General features: G+C 38.9%; 1 protein-coding gene across 5 annotated transcripts in view; it reads left to right on the forward strand.

Annotated features, from left to right (window-relative positions):
* The window catches only part of SCYL2 (SCY1 like pseudokinase 2), a 71850-nt gene that overhangs the window by 28864 nt on the left and 25867 nt on the right, over positions 1-17119 (forward strand). For all 5 annotated transcript variants that reach the window (XM_055240074.2, XM_055240075.2, XM_055240073.2 and 2 more), the window contains exons 4-7: positions 879-1023; positions 13838-13987; positions 15219-15440; positions 16209-16325. In XM_055240074.2, the coding sequence (XP_055096049.1) occupies positions 879-1023; positions 13838-13987; positions 15219-15440; positions 16209-16325 (634 nt within the window). The remainder of the gene's footprint in view (positions 1-878; positions 1024-13837; positions 13988-15218; positions 15441-16208; positions 16326-17119) is intronic.

The following is a 17119-nucleotide window of genomic DNA, read 5'->3' on the forward strand; positions in this document are numbered from 1 at the left end:
ATGCTTGGTAATTATAATAGCGATGGTAAGCTTATTGAGCTTACATGCTTTATGTATTTTACGTGATTTTCTCATTTGATCTTTATACTAACCCTTCATGGTGGGTCTGTTATCACCATTTTACAAATGGATGAAGTGAGGTTCAGAACAGTAGTGTCCATTGTTACCAAGACAGCACATAGGGATGCTGGGACTTAAAGTCAGGTGTCTGTCCTCAAAGCCTGAGCTCTTGATCATTACCCTGTAAGGCCATTGAATGTTAATATCTAACATTTTCTGAGTTTATAAATCTTGTACATGAAAGCCCAGTAATTTAAAAAATTTGATAACTATGACACCTTTCAAAATGATATATAAAATAGATAAAAGCTGCTTTGTGAAGTGGGAACTGGGCTACTGGAGCTAGCTATGCCTTATCTCTCTTCCTGACTACTCCTATTCCAGGGTCATCTGTGGGAAATCCAGAAGTTCCTTTGAGCGTATTCTGAAAATTAACAGCCTTAATAAATAAGGATAATACCATAAGTGTAATGTAACAGTATTTTGAATTAGTTTATTGGTTTTCCATAAAGAATATCAATCATTTGAACAAGGTGGCTGAAATAGTGTTTTATTTTCTCACTTTTTAAGTTTTAAAAAAGATTGTAGTTATCACAACACTTAGTTTAAAAGACAAAGTGATTTATCTAGTATAATTTGTGTGCAGAGGCTCTTAACTTTGTTGGTTTAAGTGGATTATGTCTATGCTGAAATTAACAAATGTAAAATAGTCTACCTTCTTATTGATAGTTTAATAGGAGCACTAATATTTTATGTATATTTGATTTTGATAATGTGTAATAATATGATAGTAAATAACTTTTTCTTTTTTAAAACAGGGATTGCTTGGCATTTTGTACAGAACCAGTTTTTGCCAGTTTAGCCAATGTTCTTGGTAACTGGGAAAATCTACCTTCCCCTATATCTCCAGACATTAAGGATTACAAACTTTATGATGTAGAAACCAAATATGGTTTGCTTCAGGTATGTATTTTTATTCATCATGTAAAAAAGAGTTGTTTCCTTTAAAACTGGTTTTGGCATTTCAAACTTATTAACCATGTAAAAATACTTTATGTAAACTTTTGGTTCTTGTTAGTAATTTAGTCATTATTCCTATGTTCTGGAAATTTTTTCTGCAGTTTGTTGTTAGGCTTAAATAATATTTTAAATATATCAAACTGATAACATTGGTAACCTTTGGGAGGTCACTTATTGGTTAGTGGATGGTGTGGGTTCCTTTTGATTCTTAAACTGAATAAATTTTATAAAACATTCAATTGAAATGAAAAAGTATTTCATAATTTTATCTTTAAGGAATTTAGTTAGTGATATCAAGAGGTATTGTTAGCCTTTTCTTTTCTTTTTTGAGATGGAGTTTCACTCTTGTTGCCCAGGCTGGAGTGCAATGGTGCGATCTCAGCTCACTGCAACCTCCACCTCCCAGTTTCAAGCGATTCTTCTGCCTCAGCCTCCCCAGTAGCTGGGATTACAGGCATGCACCACCATGCCTGGCTAATTTTTGTGTTATTAGTAGAGATGGGGTTTCACCGTGTTGGCCAGGCTGGTCTCGAACTCCTGACCTCGTGATCCACCTACCTCGGCCTCCCAAAGTGCTGGGATTACAGGCGTGAGCCACCACGCCTGGCTAGCCTTTTCATATATGCTCGTTTTTTCAGATTTTCCTTTCCCTGCTTACCAAAATAATATCCCGACAGCTGACTCTGGTGGTTTATGCCTGTAATCCCAGCACTTTGGGAAGCTGAGGAGGGAGGATCACTTGAGCTCTGGAGTTTGAGACAACCCTGGGCAGCATAGCAAGTCCTTGTTTCTACAAAAAGGTTTTAAAAATTAGCTGGGCATGGTGGCATGCATCTGTGGTCCCAGCTACTCAGGAGGCTGAGGCAGGAGGATCGCTTGAGCTTGGGAGGTTGAGGATGCAGTGAGCTATGATAGTGCTACTGCACTCCAGCCTGGGTGACAGAGTGAGAGCCTGTCTTAAAAAAACAACAAGAACAACAACAAAAAAATAATATCTTCACCATAGAATAAATTTATATAGTAGATTCTAAGTTCCTTTTGGGCAGACATTATTTTTATTACATTTGAACAGCTTTATTAAGATATAATTGGCATACAGTAAACTACACATATTCAAAGTATATGGTTTTATAAGTTCAACATATACTTACCTGTGAAACCATCACCATGATCAAGATACTGCATCTATTCGTAACCCCCAAGAGCTTCCTCATACCCCTTGTAATCCCTCTCTCCTGTTCCTTGCAGTTTTTCTGTCCCTTGTCTCAGAAAATCACTGACCTGCTTTCTATCACTGTGGGTAGATTTGCGTTTTCTAGAATTTTATAAGTGGAATCATATGGTACCTATTTTTTTTCGGTCTGGCTTCTTTTAACCAACGTAATTATTTGAGATTCATGTGTTGTGTGTATCAATAGTTGATTCTTTTTTTATTTGATTGCTGAGTAATTTTATGAATATACAACAGCTAGTCCATTTGCCTGTTAGTAACATTTGGGTTGTTTCTAGTTTTTGGCTACTGTGCATAAAGCTGCTATGAACATTCATGTACAAGTTTTTGTATGAACATACACATTCGTTTCTCCTGATTAACCAAGTACTTGGGAGAGGAATGGCTAGATCAAATAGTATGTGTATGATTCACTTTTTAAGAAAATGATACTGTTTTCCATAGTGGTTGTGCCATTTTAAATTTCTATCAGCAGCATATAAGAATTCCATTTTTTTCACATCTTTGCCAAAATCTGCTATCTTTGGTCTCTTTGGTATCAGTCATTCTAACAGGTGTGCGGTAGTATCTCATAGTGCTTTTAATTTGTATTTCTCTGATCAATAATGATAGCGAGCACCTTTTCATATGCTTCTTTGCCATCTGAATATCTTTTTAGGTGAAATATCTCTTCAGATACTTTGCCCATTTTTTTGAGGGATTGCTTTCTTATTGACTTACGTGTGGACACAGTACGTAATTTACATAATTTACAAAGATTTTCTCCCAATCTGGCTTATCTTGTCATTCTCTTAGCTGTATTTTTTAAAGAATTGTGGCAAAATACCATCTTAACCATTTTTTAAAATTATTTTTAATTTTTGTGGGTACATAGTAGGTATATATACTTATACATGAGATACTTTGATACAGGCATGCAATGCATAATAATTGCATCATGGAAAATGGGGCATCCATCTCCTCAAGCATTTATCCTCTGTATTACAATCCATTATACTCTTAGCTATTTTTAAATGTACTATTAAATTATTATTGACTTTAGTCACCCTGTTTTGCTAGCAAATTCTAGGTCTTATTCATTTTTTTCTAACTATTGTTTTTGTACCCATTAACCATCCCTACTTTCCCCCACCTCCCGCAACTGCCCTTCCCAGCCTCTGGTAACCATCCCTCTACTCTCCATTTCCATGAGTTCAATTGTTTTGATTTTTAGCTCCCACAAATAAGGGAGAACGTTCAAAGTTTGTCTTTTTGTCCCTGAGTTATTTTGCTTAACATAACGACCCCCCAGTTCCATCTATGTTGTTGCAAATGACAAGATCTCCTCCTTTTTATGACTGAATAGTACTCCATTGTGTATATGTACCATATTTTCTGTATCTGTTCATCTGTTGATGGACACTTAGTTTGCCTCTAAATCTTGGTTATTGTGAATAGTGCTGCAACAAACATGGGAGTGCAGATATCTCTTTGCTATACTGATTTCCTTTTTATTTTTGAGTATATACCTAGGAGTGGGATTGCTGGATTGTATGGTAGCTCAAATTTTAGTTTTTTGAAGAACTTCCAAATTGTTCTCCATAGTTCTTGTACTAATTTACATCCCCACCAACAGTGTACGAGGGTTCTATTTTCTCCACATCCTCTCCAGCATTTGTTATTGCCTGTCTTTTGTATGAAGGCATTTTAATTAGGGTGGGTTGATATCTCATTGTAGTTTTCATTCGTGTTTCTCTGATGATCATTGATGTTGCGCACCTTTTCTTATGCCTGTTTGCCATTTGTTTGTCTTCTTTTGAGAAATGTCTATTCAAATCTTTTGCCCATTTTTGATCAGATTATTAGGTTTTTTTTCGATAGAGTTGTTTGAGCTCCTTATATATTCTGGTTATTAATCCCTTGTCAGATGGGTCATTTGCAAACATTTTCTCCCACTCTGTGGGTTGTCTCTTCACTTTGTTGTTTATTTCGTTTGATGTGTGCAGGGTTTTTAACTTGATGTGATCCCATTTGTCCGTTTTTGCTTCGATTACCTGTGCTTATAGGGCATTACTCAAGAATTCTTTGAGAACAATGTGTATTCTGTAGCCACTGGTTGAAATGTTCTGTAAATATCTATTAGATCCATTTAGTCTATGGTGCAGATTAAATCTGATGTTTCTTTGTTGATTTTCTGTCTGGAAGATTTGTCCAGAATTGCCTTCAAGAGCCTAGGCCTGGACTTGGGCACCTCAAGAACCCATTTGGTGCTCTTCCCTGCTATGGCCAAACTGGTACCTAAGGTGCAAGACAGAGTTCCCTCTGCTTTTCCTCTGCTTTCTCAAATTAAAGGAGTCTTTCACCATAGCCACCACAGCTGGGAATGTGCTGGGTCACTGACCTGAAGCCAGCACACCCAAGACCCATGGCGTACTATGTGGGTATCACTATTGGTTATTCAGGGCCTGATGGCTCTTTAGTCAGCAGATGATGAATCCCGCCAGGACTGGGTCCTTCCCTTCAAGGCAGTGGGTCCCCTTTGGCCTAGGTGTGTCTAGAAATGTCATCCATGAGCTAGGGTCTAGATTGGGGCCCTTAAGACTGCCTGGTGCTGTATTCTACTGTGGCTGAGCTGTTACCTAAATGCAAGACAAGTCCTTTTTACACTTCACTCTCCTCTCTTCAGATAGAAGGAAGGAGACCCTTTTGTTGCTGCCAGCTACATTGCCTGGGGTTGGGTTGGGGGGGTGATATAAGCACTCCCTTATCTGTCCCAGCTGTTGTCTCCCTAGATCTCCCTAGGACACTTGCCATTCTAGTCAATTGACTCTAAGCCCAGCCCAGGACTAAGAGTTGCATAGAAATTGCAGTGCTTTACAATTTGGTATGTTTTTGCAGTGGCTGGTACCGGATTTTCCTTTCCATATTTAGTGCTTCCATCGGGAGCTCTTGTAAGGCAGGCCTGGTGGTGACAAAATCTCACAACTTTTGCTTGTCTGTGTAGGATTTTATTTTTCCTTCACTTACGAAGATTAGTTTGGCTGGATATGAAATTCTGGGTTGAAAATTCTTTTCTTTAAGAATATTGAATATTAGCCCCCACTCTCTTCTGGCTTGTAGGGTTTCTGCAGAGAGATCTGCTGTTAATCTGATTGGCTTTTCTTTGTGGGTAACCTGACCTTTCTCCCTGACTGCCCTTAACATTTTTTCCTTCATTTCAACCTTGGTGAATCTGATGATTATGTGTCTTGAGGTTGCTCTTCTCAAGAAGTATCTTTGTGGTGTTCTCTCTGTTTCCCGAATTTGAATGTTGGCCTGTCTTGCTAGGTTGGGGAAGTTCTCCTGGATAATATCCTGAAGAGGATTTTCCAACTTGGTTCCATTCTCCCTGTCACCTTCAGGTACACCAGTCAAACGGAGGTTTGGTCTTTTCACATAGTCCCATATTTCTTGGAGGCTTTGTTCATTCCTTTTCATTCTTTTTTTCTTTAATCTTGTCTTGATGCTTTATTTCATTAAGTTGATCTTTAGTCTCTGATATCCTTTCTTCCACTTGATTGATTCAGCTATTAATAATTGTGTATGCTTCATGAAGTTCTCATGCTGTGTTTTTCAGCTCCATCATGTCATTTATGTTCTTCTCTAAACTGGTTATTCTAGTTAGCAATTCCTCTTTTTCAAGGTTCCTAGCTTCCTTGCATTGGGTTAGAACATGCTCCTTTAGCTCGGAGGAATTTGTTTTTACTCACCTTCTGAAGACTACTTCTGTCAGTTCGTCAAACTCATTCTCTGTCCAGTTTTGTTCCCTCGCTGCTGAGGAGTTGTGATCCTTTGGAGGAGAAGAGGCATTCTGGTTTTTGGAATTTTCAGCCTTTTGGCGCTGTTTTTTCCTCATCTTCATGGATTTATCTACCTTTGGTCTTTGATGTTGGTGACCTTCAAATGGGGTTTTTGTGTAGATGTCCTTTTTGTTGATGTTGATGCTTTCTGTTGATTCTTTTCTGTTTGTTAATTTTCCTTCTGACAGTCAGGCCCCTCTGCTGCATGTCTGTTGGAGTTTGCTGGAGGTCCACTCCAGACCCTGTTTGCCTGGGTATCACCAGCGGAGGGTGCAGAACAGCAAAGATTGCTGCCTGATCCTTCCTCTGGAAGCTTTGTCCTAGAGAGGCACCTGCCAGATGCCAGCCAGAGCTCTCCTGTATGAGGTGTCTGTCGACCCCCTGCTGGGAGGTGTCTCCCAGTCAGGAGGCACTGGGATCAGGGACACACTTGATGAGGCAGTCTGTCCCTTAGCAGAGCTCGAACGCTGTGCTGGGAGATCCGCTGCTCTCTTTACAGCCAGTAGGCAGGAATGTTTAAGTCTCCTGAAGCTGTGCCCACAGCTGCCTCTTCCCTCAAATGCTCTGTCTCAGGGAAATGGGAGTTTTATGTATAAACCCCTGACTGGGGCTGCTACCTTTCTTTCAGAGATGCCCTGCCCAGAGAGGAGGAATCTAGAGAGGCAGTCTGGTTATAGTGGCTTTGCGGCTGCAGTGGGCTCTGCCCAGTGTGAACTTCTAGGCGGCTTTGTTTACACTGTGAGGGGAAAACTGCCTACTGAAGCTTCAGTAATGGCAGACGCCTCTCCCCCCACCAAGCTCGAGTGTCCCAGGTTGATTTCAGACTGCTGTGCTGGCAGCAAGAATTTCAAGCCCTTGGATCTTAGCTGGCTGGGCTCCTTGGGGGTGAGATCTGCTGAGCAAGACCACTTGGCTCCCTGGCTTCAGCCTGCTTTCCAGGGGAGTGAACGGTTCTGTCTCGCTGGAGTTCCAGGCACCACTGGGGTTTGAAAAAAAAAAAAACTGCACCCAGCTCGGTGTCTGTCCAAACGGCACCCAGTTTTGTGCTTGAAACCCAGGGTCCTGGTGGTGTAGGTACCCAAGGGAATCTCCTGGTCTGCGGGTTGCAAAGACCATGGGAAAAGCATAATATCTGGGCCACAATGCACCATCCCTCATGGGACATACAGTCTCTCACGGCTTCCCTTGGCTACAGGAGGGAGTTCCCCAACCCCTTGAGCTACCCAGGTGAGGTGTAGCCACACTCTGCTTCAGCTCACCATCTGTGGGCTGCACCCATTGTCTACGGGCAAAACCAGCTAGCATCGTAATGACAGGATCGAATTCACATATAACAATATTAACCTTAAATGTAAATGGGCTAAATGCCCCAATTAAAAGACACAGATTGGCAAATTGGATGAAGAGTCAAGACCCATCAGTGTGCTGTATTTAGGAGACTCATCTCACGTGCAAAGACACACATAGGCTCAAAATAAAGGGACGGAGGAATATTTACCAAGCAAATGGAAAACAAACAAAAAGCAGGGGTTGCAGTCCTAGTCTCTGATATAACAGCCTTTAAACCAACAAAGATCAAAAAAGACAAAGAAGGGCACTACACAATGGTACAGGGATCAATGCAACAAGAAGAGCTAACTATCCTAAATATATATGCATCCAATACAGGAGCACCCAGATTCATAAAGCAAGTTCTTAGAGACCTACAAAGAGACTTAGACTCCCACACAATAATAGTGAGTACCTTTAACACCCCATTGTCAATATTAGACAGATCAATGAGACAGAAAATTAACAAGGATATTCAGGACTTGAACTCAGCTCTGGACTAAGTGGCCCAAATAAACATCTACAGAACTCTCCACCCCAAATCAACAGAATATACATTCTTCTCAGCACCACATTGCAGTTATTCTAAATTTGACCACATAATTGGAAGTAAAACATGCCTCAGCAAATGCAGAAGAATGGAAATCCTAACAAACAGTCTCTCAGACCACAGTGCAATCAAATTAGAACTCAGGATTAAGAAACTAACTCAAAACCACACAACTACATGGAAACTGAAGAACCTGCTCCTGAATGACTACTGGGTAAATAACGAAATTAAGGCAGAAATAAATAAGTTCTTTGAAACCAATGAGAACAAAGACACAACATACCAGAATCTCTGGGACACAGCTAAAGCAGTATGTAGAGGGAAATTTATAGCACTAAATGTCCACAGGAGAAAGCAGAAAAGATCTAAAATCAACATCCTAACATCACAATTAAAAGAAAAGCAAGAGCAAACAAATTCAAAAGCTAGCAGAAGACAATAAATAACTAAGATTAGAGCAGAACCAAAGGAGATAGAGACATGAAAACCCTTAAAAATAAATCAGTGAATCTAGGAGCTGGTTTTTTTTTTTTTTAAAAGATTAACAAAATAGACCACTGGCCAGACTAATAAAGAAGAAAAGAGAATAATCAGATAGATGCAATAAAAAATGGTAAAGGGGATATCACCACTGATCCCACAGAAATACAAACTACCATCAGAGAATACTATAAGTCCCTCTATGCAAATAAACTAGAAAATCTAGAAGAAATGGATAAATTCCTGGACACATACACCCGCCCAAGACTAAACCAGGAAGAAGTCAAATCCCTGAATAGACCAATAACAAATTCTGAAATTGATGTAGTAATTAATAGCCTACCAACCGAAAAAAGCCCAAGACCAGACGGGTTCACAACCAAATTCTACCAGAGGTAGAAGGAACTGGTACCATTCCTTCTGAAAGTATTCCAAACAAGAGAAAAAGAAGGATTCCTCCCTAACTCATTTTATGAGGCCACCATCATCCTGATAGCAAAACCTGGCAGAGCTACAACAAAAGAAGAAAATTTCAGGCCAATATCCCTGATGAACATCGATGCAAAAATCCTCAATAAACTACTGGCAAACCGGATCCAGCAGCACATCAAAAAGCTTATCCACCACGATCAAGTCGGCTTCATCCCTGGGATGCAAGGCTGGTTCAACATATGCAAATCATTAAATGTCATCCATCACATAAACAGAACCAATGACAAAAACCACATGATTATATCAATAGATGCAGAAAAGGCCTTTGATAAAATTCAACACCCCTTCATGCTAAAAACCCTCAATAAACTAGGGGTTGATGGAACATATCTCAAAATAATAAGAGCCATTTATGACAAACTCACAGCCAGTATCATACTGAATGAGTAAAAGCTGGAAGCATTCCCTTTGAAAACTGGCACAAATGCCCTCTTTCACCACTCCTATTCAACATTGTATTGGAAGTTCTGGCCAGGGCAATCAGGCAAGAGAATGAAATAAAGGGTATTCAGATAGGAAGAGAAGAAGTCAAATTGTCTCTGTTTGCAGATAACATGATGGTATGTTTAGAAAACCCCATCGTCTCATCTCAAAATCTCCTTATGCTGATAAGCAACTTCAGCAAAGTCTCAGGAAACAAAATCAATAAAAAATAAACAAGCATTCCTATGCAGCAATAACAGACAAACAGAGAGCCAAATCATAAGTGAACTCTGATTCACAATTGATACAAAGAGAATAAAATACCTAGGAATACAACTTACAAGGGATGCGAAGGACCTCTTCAAGGAGAACTACAAACCACTTCTGAAGGAAATAAGAGAGGACACAAACAAATGGAAAAACATTCCATGCTCATAGATAGGAAGAATTAATATAGTGAAAGTGGCCATACTGCCTAAAGTAATTTGTAGATTCAATGCTATCCCCATCAAGCTACCACTGATTTTCTTCACAGAATTAAAAAAAAGTACTTTAAATTTCATATGGAACCAAAAAGAGCCTGTATAGCCAAGACAAACCTAAGCAAAAAGAACAAAGCTGGAGTCATCATGCTACCTGACTTCAAACTATACTATAAGGCTACAGTAACCAAAACAGCATGGTACTGATACCAAAACAGATATGTAGACCAATGGAACAGAACAGAGGCCTCAGAAACAATGCCACACATCTACAACCATCTCATCTTTGACAAACCTGACAAAAACAAGCAACGGGGAAAGGATTTCCTATTTAATGAATGGTGTTGGGAAAACTGGCTAGCCACATGCAGAAAACTGAAACTGGACCCCTTCCTTACACCTTATACAAAAATTAACTCAAGGTGGATTAAAGACTTAAACATAAAACCTAAATCCATAAAAACCCTAGAAGAAAACCTAGGCAATACCATTCAGGACTTAGGCATGGGCAAAGACTTCATGACTAAAGCACCAAAAGCAATGGCAACAAAACCAAAATTGACAAACTGGATCTAATTAAACTAAAGAGCTTCTGCACAGCAAAAGAAACTATCATCAGAGTGAACAGGCAACCTACAGAATGGGAGGAAAATTTTGCAATCCATCTGACAAAGGGCTAATATCCAGAATCTACAAGGAACTTAAACAAATATACAAGAAAAAACAACCCCATCAAAAAATGGGTGAAGGATATGAACAGACACTTCTGAAAAGGACATTTATGCAGCCAACAAACATATGGAAAAAAGCTCATCATCACTGGTCATTAGAGAAATGCAGATCAAAACCACAGTGAGATACCATCTCACGCCAGTTAGAATGGCAATCATTAAAAAGTCAGGAAACAATAGATGCTGGAGAGGATGTGGAGAAATAGGAATGTTTTTACATTGTTGGTGGGAGTGTAAATTAGTTCAACCATTGTTGAAGACAGTATGGCGATTCCTCAAGGATCTAGAACCAAAAATACCATTTGACCCAGCAGTCCCATTACTGGGTATATATCCAAAGGATTATAAATGATTCTACTATAAAGACACATGCACACGTATGTTTGTTGCAGCACTATTCACAGTAGCAAAGACTTGGAACTAACCCAAATGCCCATCAATGATAGATTGGTTAAAGAAAATGTGGCACATATACACCATGGAATACTATGGAGCCACAATAAAGGATGAGTTCACGTCCTTTGCTGGGACGTGGATGAAGCTGGAAACTATCATTCTCAGCAGACTAACACAGAAACAGAAAACCAAACACTGCATGTTCTCACTTATAAGTGGGAGTTGAACAAGGAGAACACATGGACACAGGGAGGGGAGCATCCCACACTGGGGCCTGTCCAGGGGTGGGGGGCTAGGGAAGGGATAGCATTATGAGAAATACCTTATGTAGGTGACGGGTTGATGGGTGCAGCAAACCACCATGGCACGTGTGTATACCTATGTAAAAAAACTGCATGTTCTGCACATGTATCCCAGAACTTAAAGTGTAATAATTAAACAAAAAAAAAAAAAAAGAAAAGAAATTGCAGTCCTTGTGTAGTCCTAGAGTGCCTTTCAAGTTTATCTAGGTCCCCAGAACACTTTAGTCCATGGTGCAGAGGCCTGCCGAGAAACTCAAGTTCTGACCTCTGTGATGGGTGATTCCCATCTGGCTAGGTCTGGTTCAAATGCTCCCTTAGAGCATGTGTGCTAGTCGAGCCCAGCATGGCTTTGCTTTCTGCTGTTACAGGGTAGCACTGAGATCAGTATAAAGTCTCCTAGTCACTACGCTGTCCCCCAAGTGCACAGATTATGTCTCTATGCTGTACAGCCCCAGTAAGGGACTGGGGAGAGATGGTGTAGGCAATTGAGGACTGACTGTCTAACCAGCCATGAAAGAGCACTTCTTCAGTGCCTCTTTCAGTGATACGAAGTTAAAACCAGGTACTGTGAGTGCTCACCTGATTTTTGGTTATTTTTATTTGTGTGTGTGTGTGTGTGTGTGTGTGCAGCTAGTTTTTAAAATTTGGTGTTCCTGCGCAGGGAGGACATACAGTGTAGGATTCTATTTGGCCATCTTACTCTGCCCTCTTCCATCTTAACCATTTTTAAGTGTACATTTGAGTCCGTTCATTAAGTACATTCACATTGTCATGGAACCATCACCACCGTACATCTCCACAATTGTTTTCGTCTTAGAAATCTAAAACTCTGCCCCTGAAACAATATCTCCTTATTCCTCCAACTCCTCTTCCCTTCCTGCCCCTGGCAACCACAATTATACTTTCTGTCTCTATGAATTTGACTACTCTAGGTACTTCATATAAGTGGAATCATACAGTATTTGTTATTTTGTGATTGGCCTGTGTTAGCATAGTGTTCTCAAGGTTCATCCATGTTGTAGCATTTGTTAGAATTTCCTTCCCTTTAAAGGCTAAATAATATTCCATTATATGTATATGCATAGGAATTCAAGTGTCCATTGATAGATGATAGTTGCGTATACACATTATAAGCAGCTTATGTGCCCAGTCATCTATCAATGGACACTTGAATTGCTTCCACATTTTGGCTATTGTGAATAATGCTGCTATGAAAATGAGTATACAAATATCTCTGTAAGACCCTGCTATCAATTCTTTGGAGTATCTACCCAGAAATGGAATTGCTGGATCATACACTGATTCTATTTTTAATTTTGGGGGGAACAATTATACTGTTTTACACAGCACCTATATTCCCACCAACAGTGCACAAAGATTCTAGTTTCTCCGTATCCTCACCAGCAGTTATTATTTTTTCTCTCTATTTCAATTACCCCATGGTATGTAAAGATGTGGATTTTCTTTTTTCTTTCTCTTTTATTTTTATTTTTTTGGAGACGGAGTCTTGCTCTGTTGCCCAGGCTGGAGTTCAGTGGCGTGATGTCAGCTTACTACAACCACCACCTCCCGGGTTCAAGCGATTCTTCTGCCTCAGCCTACCGAGTAGCTGGGTCTAGAGGCGCGCACCACCATGCCTGGCTAATTTTTGTATTTTTAGTATTGATGGGGTTTCACCATGTTGGCTAGGCTGGTCTCGAACTCCTGACCTGTGATCTGCCTGCCTCGGCCTCCCAAATGGCTGGGATTACAGGCATGAGCCACTGTGCGCAGCCTGGATTTTCCCTTTTTTTAAATAGTAGCCATCCTCATGGGTGTGAGGTGAGAGCTCATTGTGGTTTTGATTTGCATTTCCCTAACGATTCGTGACTTCGAGCATCTTTTCATGTGTTTGTTGCCCATTCATATGTCTTCTTTGGAATGTATGTTCAAGTCCTGGAAGTCAGTGTGCATTGGCTTGCCAAAAGCTACTCCTCGGAAACAGAAATCTAACCTTTAGTTTTGGTTGACACATTCCGTGGTGATGTCAGGGACAAATAAAAAAATTACCAAATATTAATCCAATGTGAGAATAAGTGAACTTCAGTTGAATATTTGAAAACTGAGTACAATACTATTTAGGAAAACTGAATTTCAATCTGAAGGGTATGTATATAAAAATCTTAATATTCACTGTCTGCAACTGAAGAATCAAAGATTCCCTCACTTTTCAAACTCAGGAACTGAATAAATTTGGACATCAAAGGATTCTTTATCTTTTCTTCTGTTTATATGCATATAGGAAGGAACTTAATAAATAGGTGTACTCTGGTTTTATAACTAGATTTTTCTCACTAATCTTCAGATTGTCCTGGCAATTGACTACATCTATGTATACTTTGGTATTTATGATGAAATTTGATTTTTAGCTGACACGCAAAACTTTTATTGTGAGGAGTAGCAATAATTATTATTTTTGTGAGACATTTTATTATAATTGAAAGGAGTTTTATTTAGTGTAAAATATGTTTTTTCCATTTACAGGTTTCTGAAGGATTGTCATTCTTGCATAGCAGTGTGAAAATGGTGCATGGAAATATTACTCCTGAAAATATAATTTTGAATAAAAGTGGAGCCTGGAAAATAATGGGTTTTGATTTTTGTGTATCATCAACCAATCCTTCTGAACAAGAGGTAATGAAAATTTTAGTCTTCTAATTTTTGAGGCCAGGGAAATTTTGATTGCATCTGGAATGGACTAGAAATAGGCTATGTAGTACAGTGGTATGTTTAGATATACAGCTTTATAGAAAATTTCTAGTGTTCATTGCACTTAAGAGTATTCTTCGGCACATTACTACCACAGTAGTTAGTGTTATTTGAGAAAAGGATGCCAGAGTTAAATAAATTTAATAACTATTTGATTAAATAGGGTTTTTTTTTTCTTCAGGATGTCAAATGCAATAACACATGTGACTCTCTAGCAGTGTTTCCTGTTTATTGGGTCATGGACTATTCTTTGGGGAACATAATAATAGCAATGGCAATAGCTAACATTCTTATTGAAGCACTTTTCCACACACTTTCTCTGTACTTATTTAATCCTCACAATAACTCAGTGGGGTATAGGAATAATACAGATAAGTTAAGTAGGCTCAGAGAATAAAAGAACCTGCCTAAATTTAGGTAGATGGTAAGTGATAGAGCCAGAATTTGAACGCAGCCTTTCTGCTTCCAAAGCACTTTTTCTTAATGATTAGGATACCTGCCTATTCATACTTAGAGAAACACTGCATTAAATCAGTTCTGCTTTGTACTGATTGGGTCTGCATGGCATAGAAGATCCTTGGTGATATGGCACCTTATGATCCTTGGTGATAGGTTTTTATTATATGTAGTTGTTAGAGGGCCCGTGATTTGACCTAAGATTTGTAAGTTGAGCAGCCATTTTTAAGGTAATCAGAACTAACTAGTATTGGTTGAATATATATCATAAGTGGGTCAGACACTGCTAGGTCAAACTTCCACACATTTGTTTAATCCTTACTGTAATCTTTTGAACTTTTTAACTAAATCACATAGCTAATTAGTGAAAGAACAAATTGCAAACAACAGTCTCTATCTGAGCTCATACAACTTTTGAAGCCTGTGTATCATAAAACATGAGCCAGACCTTCACATGTTCATATTACAGTGATAATTTGTCTTCTGGAAGAGACTCCAGTAATCTCAGTTGTAACAGTTCTTGTTTCTCAGTTTGTTGCATGAACTTTTTTACACTTGGGAATTTGGGAATTTTGGGATTGAAGGTGTGATAGCATTTTTACTTGCATGACCGAGTAGAAATTTAAAGATAGATTGCTACTGCTTGATAGTTGTTTGGTTGAATTTGAAGTAACTCATGTAATTCTTTTTCTTACTACAGCCTAAGTTTCCTTGTAAAGAATGGGACCCAAATTTACCTTCATTGTGTCTTCCAAATCCTGAATATTTGGCTCCTGAATACATACTTTCTGTGAGCTGTGAAACAGCCAGTGATATGTATTCTTTAGGAACTGTTATGTATGCTGTATTTAATAAAGGGAAACCTATATTTGAAGTCAACAAGCAAGATATTTACAAGAGTTTCAGTAGGCAGTTGGATCAGGTATTTGCCTATAAATAATTTGCTTGCGTTAAAAAATTTATTAAATGTGTCTGATTTTTTTCCAAAGTGTGTTCAGGAAATTCTCTAAATGACATGAGTATCTCATTTTAAGTTTGTATAAGATCAGCCTAATAATTTATTATATTTTTAACAAATTTATAAGTAACGCAGACTAGGCCAGGTGTGCTGGCTCACGCCTGTAATCCCAGCACTTGGGGAGACCCAAGGCGGGTGGATCACTTGAGTCCAGGAGTTTGAGACCAGCCTGGGTAATATGGCTAAACCACTTCTCTACAAAAAAAAAAAAAAAAATACAAAAAGTTAGCTGGGCTTGGTGGCACATGCCTGTAGTCCCAGCTACTTGGAAGGCCGATCGGGCTGGGAGGATCACTTGAGCCTGGGAGTTTGGGGCTGCAGTGAGCTGTGATTGTGCCACTGCATGCCAGCCTGGGGTGACAGAGTGAGACCCTGTCTCAAAAAAATATTTTTTTCAAATAAATAGAGAGGACTAGTTAAAATTTGTTACTAGAACTTTAGTCATGGCATTTGAGTAAATATAAATACTGGAACATTTTACTGTAGGAATAGAAACAATTTTGGGTATTAAAGATAAGGGTTTTGTTTTGCAACAATAGAATTAACAATTTGTTTAAAATGTAGTCAGTAAATTTGTAGTAAAATATTGAGTAAATTTTTAAATGTTTTCTTAAATGTATATATCTTTTTAAATATTCTATACTCCTTTAATGTTATCACTCTTTTGAATAGTTGAGTCGTTTAGGATCTAGTTCACTTACAAATATACCTGAGGAAGTTCGTGAACATGTAAAGCTACTGTTAAATGTAACTCCAACTGTAAGACCAGATGCAGACCAAATGACAAAGGTGAGTACATGTGGATTTCTGCCTAAGACAGAGGAACAAAAAATGAGTTGAAGTAGATTAAGTTTTTGGGTTTTAAAAAAATGTTTTTCCCCAGAGATCCCTGTTCTGAGATTAAGTTCTTCTAAAGCAACAGTCAGATATAGCCCCAAATAACATCTGTGTCCTTGAATGTATTAAATATTCAACTTTGCTTAATCTTACACAGCCAAGTATGTACATAATTGCTCTAATAGAAAATTAAGATTTCAAATAAGCAGAGTGCTAACAGTCACAATTAAGTAAACAGATGTTCTAGACTCCTAGAGAATTCATAGTCCTTTATTTCGCTCATATAACCATGGATTTTTTTTTTTTTAGACAGTTTCGCTCTGTCACCCAGGCTGGAGTGTAGTGGCACGATCTCCGCTCACTGCAACCTCCACCTCCCAGGTTCAAGCGATTCTCATGCCTCAGTCTCCCAAGTAATTGGGATTACAGGCACCCACCACCACACCTGGCTAATTTTTGTATTTTTAGTAGAGACGGGGTTTCACCATGTTGGCTAGGCTGGTCTTGTCCTGACCTCAGGTGATCCGCCTGCCTCGGCCTCCCAAAGTGTTGGGATTATAGGCATGAGCCACTGTGCCCTAGCCAACCATGGATTTTAACTAATAACTGGTATTTTTATGCCTTCGAATTATTTTATTTAATCTTTCAATATTTTAGACTTACATAAAAGAAAGTTTTTACCCAGCCAATTCACAGGTACAGATTCCAAAGATTTGAACTTGAAAAATAGTTTATTTTCTTATTCA

The sequence above is a fragment of the Symphalangus syndactylus genome, chromosome 13 (assembly GCF_028878055.3).
Source record: "Symphalangus syndactylus isolate Jambi chromosome 13, NHGRI_mSymSyn1-v2.1_pri, whole genome shotgun sequence".
NCBI lineage: Eukaryota > Metazoa > Chordata > Mammalia > Primates > Hylobatidae > Symphalangus > Symphalangus syndactylus.